The sequence below is a fragment of the Rana temporaria genome, chromosome 11 (assembly GCF_905171775.1).
Source record: "Rana temporaria chromosome 11, aRanTem1.1, whole genome shotgun sequence".
Classification (NCBI taxonomy): Eukaryota; Metazoa; Chordata; class Amphibia; order Anura; family Ranidae; genus Rana; species Rana temporaria.
The window spans coordinates 142,777,182-142,786,460 of NC_053499.1; the positions used below are offsets into that span (position 1 = coordinate 142,777,182).

Consider the following 9,279-nt stretch of genomic DNA (forward strand, 5'->3'; position numbering starts at 1 on the left):
TGCCCAAGCCGGACCAAAGTAACTCAGGGAACATGTTCAAAGTCAGACTGACAGGAGCAAGACCAGTTAAGACGGCTCTCATAGGGAACCATTCATTTTGACATGTCATGCAACTTGTGCTCTGGAAGTCTTAAGCACATGCCGGACCAGCGTGACCCGGCCCTTAGCAAATATCCTCATCTCCCATCAGCAGCCTGGCTGTTCATTTTGCTTACATGTTGTATTTCCAGCTGGCTGGCCCGGTAGTTTTTCTTCGTTAAGTTGTCCACAAGGTAGCTGATTTGAGACAAGGCCAGCGAAAGCGAGTCAAGATTCATTGCTGGTTGGGGCGGAAGCAGGCGGCCGAGCCCGGCGCAAAATCACCATTATTCCCCTTTGGTCTCTGCAGACAGGTAAATTTCTTTAAATGAGCCAATTTCTAAGCTGTGCGAACAGGATCTTCAGCCTGTCCTATTGGCCAGAAACATGGCACCTGCAAAAGACAGACATGTATAAAGCATTGCAAGTACCATTCATTATTTAACAAAGGGCATAACACCGCCACCTCCAGAACACCCGGTGAGCCTGAGCAGTGACCCAGTTATTTAGTATTAGTCATCTATAGCATGCAAAGTCGGCTCTGAAACCTGGCACCAGTACAGCAAGTTCCACCCATTAATCTAAAAACACACACAAAATAAAAAAAAAAGCCCATGACCCCCCCCCCAAAAAAAACCCCACACAGACGAGCACCTCCAACACACAGCTAGTTGTGGCCCATGACTCCAGCACAAATACAGAGCAAGCCCAACCCACATACAGAGCGAGTAACAGCCCCAGCGCACACACGCACAGTGAGCCCTGACCAACACGCACAGCCCCGGTCCACAACCAGTCGTGACCCTGACACCAAACAAACACGACCCCAAACCCTCGATTCCAGCACACACACAGTCCCAACCCACAACGCCAACACACACAGCCAGCCGTGGCCCAAGACTCCAGCACAGATACAGCGCAAGCCCAACACACACAGCCAGCCACAACTCCAGCACAGAGCGAGCCGCAAAACCCAACACACACAGCTAGCTGCGACACCAGCAACCAACCCTGAACCACGACTCCAGCACCTACAGAGCTAGCCCTAAAACACACACACACACACACACACACACACACACACACACACACACACACACACACACACACACACACACACACACACACCCAGCCACAACTCCAGTACACAAACACAGCGAGTCCTGACCCCAACACGCACACAGCCAGCCAGAGCCCCGGCCTACAGCCAACCTATGACTCCAATACACAGCCAGCCCTGACCCACGACTCCAGCACCTACAGATCGACCCCCGACCAATACACACAGCTGCAACCCACATACAGAGTAATCCCAAAACATACAGCTGAAGCCCATGATCCCAACACACAGCTAGTCCTGGCCCACGACTACAGCACAAATACAAAGCAAGTCCCAACACACAGCCTCGACCCCAGCACACATACAGAGCGAGTCTTGACCCCAGCGTGGGCGTGCGCGCGCGCACACACACACACACACACACACAGTGAGCCCTGACCAACACACACAGCCCCGGCCCACAACCAGCCATGACCCTGACCCCAACCCCAACACACACAGCCAGTCACGACTAGGGGTGCAACGGATCATCATTGATCCGTACGGATCAGCACCTTTGGGTCGGGACACACGGCGATCCGCGGGCTTTCCGGTCCATAGGAAAGGCCGCGGCTTCGGCCTAGCTCCCGAAGCGGCGGCCATCTTGGTCCACCCGGCGCGGAGGAGCCTCTGCCACACCGGACATCCTTCTGCTGCCAGAGAAGAGAGAGGAGGCGATCGGGGGGGGGGGGGGGGAGAGATCTGTATGGACCGAGTACGTAGTGGGGGATTTTCACTAGACACACAACACTGCGCCAGTTCAGGTCACAGGAGGGAACTGGTGACACCACTTTCCTACATGGGGCTGCGACTTTCACTTGGCTGCAAGTATAAGTATTGCGGGATGCAGTTATTTCAACACAAAACTGAGCTTATATGCTTAAATATAGTATTCGTAAGTCCGACGGACTGTTTAAATGTTAAATTTAAAGTGAAAATATGAGGTGTTCTGTCACATTAGCAACCATGTAAGGTGAGCAGGTTTGCTGCGGCTTTTAAAATTTAACATTAAACAGTCAGATTTCCAAACACTGTATTTAAGCATTTAAGCTCTGTTTTGTGTTGAAAATAAATGTGAAATCTAAAACTCTGGTGAGTGTAGCAAGATTTGTCTTTTTTTTTGCTGATCCGATACTCCTGATCCGAGGATCGATCCGATCCGTGAGTTTTTTGATCCGTTGCACCCCTAGTCACGACCCCAAACCCTTGACTCCGGCGCACACACACAGTCCCAGCCCACAACACACAGCCGTGGCCCACAACACACAGCCGTGGCCCACAACTCCAGCACAGATACAGCGCAAGCCCCAACACACACAGCCAGCCGCAAAACCCAACACACAGCTGCTGCGACCCACAGCCATCCTACGACACCCAACCCACAACTCCAGCACCTACAGAGCTAGCCCCAACACAAACACACACAACTCCATCACACATACACAGCGAGTCCTGACCCCCAACACGCACACAGCCAGTCGCAACCCATGACTCCAGCACTAATACACACACAGTCACCCGGAGCCCGGGCCCACAGGCAACCTATGACACAACACACAGCCAGCCCTGACCAACATAAACCACACCCAGCCAGCAACAAACCTACGACCCCAACACACACACACACACACACACACACACACACAGCTAGCCCTGACCCACGACCCCAAAAGACTCACAACCAGCCCTGACCCCTAACTCCAGCACACATACAGAGTGAGCCACAACACAGGCATGTCCCCCAAATACATACACAGCCAGCCCTGACCTACAACGCCTACAGACCAACCCCTAAAACACACACAACGAGTTCTGACCCCAACACGCACCGAGCCCAAGCCCTGGCCCACAGCCAACCTACGACCCCCAACACACAGCCAGCCCTGACCCACGACTTCAGCACCTACAGATTGAGCCCCGACCAACCAGCTGCAACCCACGACACCAGCACAAATACAGAGCAAGTCCCGACCCAAGCGCACACAGTGAGCCCTGACCAACACACACAGCCCCGGGCCCACAACCAGTCTTGACCCTGAGCACACACACAGTCACGACCCCAAACCCTCGATTCCAGCGCGCATATACAGTCCCAGCCCAACACCAAAATACACACAGCCAACCATGGCCCACAACTCCAGCCGCAAAACCCAACACACAGCTGCTGCGGCCCACAGCCAACCTACGACCCCCAACACACACAGCCAACCTTCGACCCCAGCACTTACAGAGCTAGCCCCAACACAAACACACACACACAGCCACGACCCCAATCCACATACACAGCGAGTCCTGACCCACAACACGCACACAGCCAGCCACGACTCCAACACACATACACACACAGCCAGCCGAAGCCATGGCCCACAGCCAACCTATGACCCAACACACAGCCAGCCCTGACCCACGACTCCAGAACCTACAATAGAGACCCCCGACCAACACACACACAAAGCCAGCTGCAACCCACGACTCCAGCACATGTACAGAGCGAGTCCTGACCCCAACATAAACCACACCCAGCCAGCCCACAGCAAACATACAACCCCAACCAACACACACACACAGACAGGCACAACCACAACTCCAGCACACATACAGAACAAGTCCCAACACACACAGCCCTGACCAACAACTCCAGCACCTAGAGAGCAGGGCCCCCGGCCCAACACACACTCACACAGCCAGCCCTGACCCACAACCCCAACACACTAGCAGCCAGCCCTGACCCCAGCACAGCCATGTCCCCCAAACACACACAGCCAGCCCTGACCTACGACCCCAACAAACACAGCCAGCCCTGCACAGATACAGAGCGAGTCCCAACACACAACCAACCTATGAACCCAAAATACATACACAGCCAGCCGTGACCCATGACCCCAACACAGCCCCAACCCATAACTCCAGCACACGTGCGTGTCGAGGATTGCTCCGTGACTCCATCACACGTACAGAGCGAGCCCCCACACACAGCCAGCCAATATATATATATATATATATATATATATATATATATATATATATATATATATATATATATATATATATATATATATATATATATATATATATATATATATATATATATATATATATATATATACACACACACACACACACACACACACACACACATATATATATATATACATATATATACACACACACACCAAGCCCCGACCAACACATACATACACACAGCCGACCCATGACCCCCAAATCCAACCCATGACCCCAACACACCCTGGTCTGCAGAGGATCAGCCTCCGGGAAGAAACCACACAGCGCACAGTGTGCAGAGGATCAGATCCACCTCCAGCGCACAGTGTGCAGAGGATCAGATCCAACTCCAGAGAGGCAGCGCACAGTGTGCAGAGGATCAGATCCGCCTCCAGGGAAGAGCCGCGCACAGTCTGCAGAGGAAGGCCCTGTGTAGCACCCCACACATTGACACCACTCAATACTTTTAAAGATAAGGTCAGCAACCCTTCTGTCAGTACATCACAGCATCCAATCAGCACTTCACTTTACTGGGTCAGGGATGACCATGATCCGACCAGAAAGGGAGGGATGGAGATGACCCTACCAGAATCGGGGTGCTGGGCGATGACTGTGGCCCTACCAGGGGGTAGATGACCTTCAGCAAAATGTTTTCACCACCCCCATTCACTTTAGCTGGAAATAAAGTTGCCCGTGACCCCACCAGGGAAGAACCCCTCACTTCCTCTCCCTGTGACACCTGTACAAAAAAAAGGGGGGGGGTCACCAGGACAGGGAGAGCCATGTACTAATTATGTTCTGCCTTAACATAGAACCAGTGAGATCCTCTAACTGGGATACTTCCTCCCTCCACCTAACTGAACTGGGGGGTCATCGCCCGAGTCCCACAAATTTTAGGTACTTGTATAGTCAATTTACTCAGCGCTTTACATTTACATCGGTCCCTAACCTCAAGGAGCTCACAATCCAAGGTCCCCAACTCACATTTATACACATATACTAGGGCCAATTTAGACAGAAGCCAATTAACCTACCAGCATGTCTTTGGAGTGTGGGAGGAAACCGGAGTATCCGGAGGAAACCCGCACAGGGAGAACATGCAAACTCCAGGCAGGTAGTGTCGTGGTTGGGATTCGAACCAGCAACCCTTTTTACTGCTAGGCAAGAGTGCTACACCACTGTGCCACCACCAACATCCGTCACCCCCCCCCCACACACACACACACTTTATAAGAAAGTGCCTCCGTCTATCAGCACCCCCCTTAAGAGAGCATCTCCTTCTCCGGTCATCCCAAAATGGAGAACCTCTTCTCATCACCCCGAAGGGAGGAACACCTCCTCGAATCCCAACATCTGTCTGGAGTTTGCATGTTCTCCCTGTGTGGATTTCCTCCGGGTACTCCGGTTTCCTCTCACACTTTAAAATACATGCTGGTAGGTTAATCGGATCCTGTATAAATTGGCCCAAGCGCATCGGGACCCTTCGGGGGAAGGCCGCGCTATCAAGATCCTGTCCTCTGGTCACCCCTCTCACCCCACCCCCATAAGGGAGCACTGCCCCCCATCAGAAGAAAGCACCTGCCCCCCATTACCCCCCCCCCCCAGGGAAGCACTGCCCCCCATATTACCCCCCCTAGAAGGGAGCATTGCCCCCCCCCCCCATCAGAAGTGAGAACATGCCCCCCCCCCAGAGGGGAGCACTGCTCCCCATATTACCCCCCACAGAAGGGAGCACTGCCCCCCCATCAGAAGGGAGAACCTGCCCCCCTCTGAGTGGACTGCTCCCCCATCAGAAGGGAGCACCTGCCCCCCCATGATAACCCCTAGAGGGGAGCAATCCCCCCCATAACCCCCTCTAGAATGGAACAGCCCCCATTACTGCCCCAGAAGGGATCACCTGACCCCCATCAGAAGGGAGAACCAAAACCCCCCCATTACCCCCCCTGAGGGGAGCACTTCTCCCCCATCAGAAGAGAGCCCCTTGCCCCCCCCCCCTTTATACCCCCCCCTAGAATGAAACTGCCCCCAGAAGAGAGCACTGCCCCTCCCCCCCCATCAGAAGGGAGAACCGAAACACCTCCCCCATATTACCCCCCTAAAGGGAGCACTTCTCCCCCATCAGAAGAGAGCACCTGCCCCCCTTTATACCCCTCTAGAGGGGGAGCACTTACCCCCATAACCCCCCTCTAGAATGGAACTGCCCCCATCACCCTCCCAGAAGGGATCCCCTGACCCCCCCCATCACCCCCCAGAGGGGAGCACTGCCCCCCCATCAGAAGGGAACACCTTCACTGACCCCCCTATTCAGTAGGGATCATATACCCCCCCCCCCTCCAATCACCCCCCAGAGGGGAGCACTGCCCCTCCATCAGAAGGGAGCACCTTCACTGCCCCCCATATCACCCCCTAAAAGGGAGCACTGCCCCCCCATATTACTCCCTATGAGTACTGCCCCCCCATATAAGTGTGCACTGTCCCCATTACCCCCTAAAAGTGAGAACTGCCCCCCATAATCCCCCGGAAGAGAGCTCCTCCCCCCGTCACCCCAGACACACTGGGCCCCATATGTTTCCCCTCCCCCATAGATTGGCCTTGTGAGGGGACACCGGGTCCAGGCGGGGTCTGTGGGCCTCCCTCGGTGCCCCGGCTCAGTGACAGGCCCGACTAAATGTACAATGGGCCCCTCGCTAGAAGGTGACAGCAGCAATGTCCGGGCCCTGGGCTGAGCGGTGTGAAAGACCCCGTTCTCACCTGTAGCGGCCCCCGCAGCCTCCTCCCTCCCCGGTGAATGTTAAGAATTGTTCGGTGACGGTCTCTACGCTCGCTCCCGTCCCTCGTCTTCCCGGTGCTGTCCGTTTGTTTTTGCACAAAATGGCGCTGCCCCACGCTCGCTCCCGCCGCGGCCTTCTCCTCCCCGCTCCTATTTCCCCCAGACTCCGCCCCTCGACCTCGCTGGGCAGCCGCATCGGCCAATGAGCGGGCTCCCCTGATCGCATACGTATATGTGACGTAAGGACGCCGAGGACGGGCGCGCTCCTGAGCCATGACTAAGAAATCACCCAATGAATAGGCGACATCATGTCCCCGCCCCTCACCCCCTCCACCTATCGGATAGCAGCCCAAACAGCAGCCATCATCGCTTTCTCGCATACTTCCTTTGGGCCGTACCACTGTACTAGGGGGGAGGCGAGAGAGGGGAGCAACCACCGTGACCCCAACAGAGAGAACCGAGGAGACGTCTCTTCGTCCGACATACATGGCTACATACTCTGCAGCCGCCTCCCCCAGGGTGGCCCGTCTACTTCCCCACAAATAATGGTATCGTCCGCAGCGCGGATGGGCAATCTGCTATCACGTGGTACAGTCCCACCACCCCGGCGTCTGTGGGTAATGGTACAGTCTGTTACCTGGGTCGGATGAGCTGCTTTGTCCCTTCTAGGCTGTGATTGGTGGAACTGGAGACCGGTGATGACCTTTTGACCAACCAGGACTCCCTGTACAGCTCAGTGTAAGGGAATGTGCAGCTGCCAAAAAGGGAAGCACGTGACCTCAATACTCCCCGCCCCCTCCTCTTCTGGCTGAACAACACGAGTCCTTCATAGTACGGATCCCTATGATGGGTCAGCGCCACCTAGAGGCTATCTGTAAAAGTCATGGACGTTTCCAACGCGTTTCAGGGCTCACAGTCCTCCCTTATCAAGATAATCAGTCCTCCCTTATCAGGGCTCACAGTCCTCCCTTATCAAACCTCACAGGCCTCCTTCCTCAGGGCTCACAGTCCTCCCTTATCAAGGCTCACAGTCCTCCCTTATCAAACCTCGCAGGCCTCCTTCATCAGGGCTCACAGTCCTCCCTTATCAAACCTCGCAGGCCTCCTTCATCAGGGCTCACAGTCCTCCCTTATCAAACCTCACAGGCCTCCTTCATCAGGGCTCACAGTCCTCCCTTATCAAACCTCGCAGGCCTCCTTCATCAGGGCTCACAGTCCTCCCTTATCAAACCTCGCAGGCCTCCTTCATCAGGGCTCACAGTCCTCCCTTATCAAACCTCGCAGGCCTCCTTCATCAGGGCTCACAGTCCTCCCTTATCAAGGCTCACAGTCCTCCCTTATCAAACCTCACAGGCCTCCTTCATCAGGGCTCACAGTCCTCCCTTATCAAACCTCACAGGCCTCCTTCCTCAGGGCTCACAGTCCTCCCTTATCAAGGCTCACAGTCCTCCCTTATCAAACCTCGCAGGCCTCCTTCATCAGGGCTCACAGTCCTCCCTTATCAAACCTCGCAGGCCTCCTTCATCAGGGCTCACAGTCCTCCCTTATCAAACCTCGCAGGCCTCCTTCATCAGGGCTCACAGTCCTCCCTTATCAAACCTCACAGGCCTCCTTCATCAGGGCTCACAGTCCTCCCTTATTGAACCTCACAGTCCTTCTTCATCAAGGCTCACAGTCCTCCCTTATTGAGGCACACAGTCCTCCCTTATCAAACCTCACAGGCCTCCTTCATCAGGGCTCACAGTCCTCCCTTATCAAACCTCGCAGGCCTCCTTCATCAGGGCTCACAGTCCTCCCTTATCAAACCTCGCAGGCCTCCTTCATCAGGGCTCACAGTCCTCCCTTATCAAACCTCACAGTCCTTCTTCATCAAGGCTCACAGTCCTCCCTTATTGAGGCACACAGTCCTCCCTTATCAGGGCTCACAGCCCTCCATTAGGACTTTTGGTCCTGCTTAATCATCGTTCACACTCCTTCCCCATCAGGGTTCACAGTCCCCCTTCATCAGGACTCCTGCTCCTCCTTCATCAAGGTTCACAGTCCCCCCTTATCAGGGCTCACAGTCCCCCCTTATCAGGGCTCACAGTCCCCCCTTATCAGGGCTCACAGTCCCCCCTTATCAGGGCTCACAGTCCCCCCTTATCAGGGCTCACAATCTTCTCTTATCGGGGCTCACAGTCCTACTTCACCAGGGCTCACAGTCCTTCCTTATCAGGACTCACAGCCCTATTCCTTAAATTAAAGCGGTGGTTCACCCATAAAAACGACTTCCCCCCTATTACACTGCCCCCCCGCATTACAATACGAATATGCCATTAATTTTTTTTTG

General features: G+C 54.5%; 1 protein-coding gene across 8 annotated transcripts in view; it reads right to left on the reverse strand.

The window, feature by feature from the left end:
- The window catches only part of CNOT1 (CCR4-NOT transcription complex subunit 1), a 66,619-nt gene extending 59,543 nt beyond the window's left edge, over positions 1–7,076 (reverse strand). For 5 of the 8 annotated variants that reach the window (XM_040329290.1, XM_040329286.1, XM_040329288.1 and 2 more), the window contains exons 1-2: positions 6,932–7,074; positions 216–472 (exon numbers count right to left, since the gene is read on the reverse strand). In XM_040329290.1, the coding sequence (XP_040185224.1) occupies positions 216–317 (102 nt within the window). In that variant the 5' untranslated portion in view covers positions 318–472; positions 6,932–7,074. Of the gene's footprint in view, positions 1–215; positions 473–6,931 lie in introns of all 8 variants that reach the window. The other 3 variants (XM_040329289.1, XM_040329284.1, XM_040329291.1) reach the window with 2 other exon arrangements.
- Positions 7,077–9,279: the final 2,203 nt, after the last annotated feature.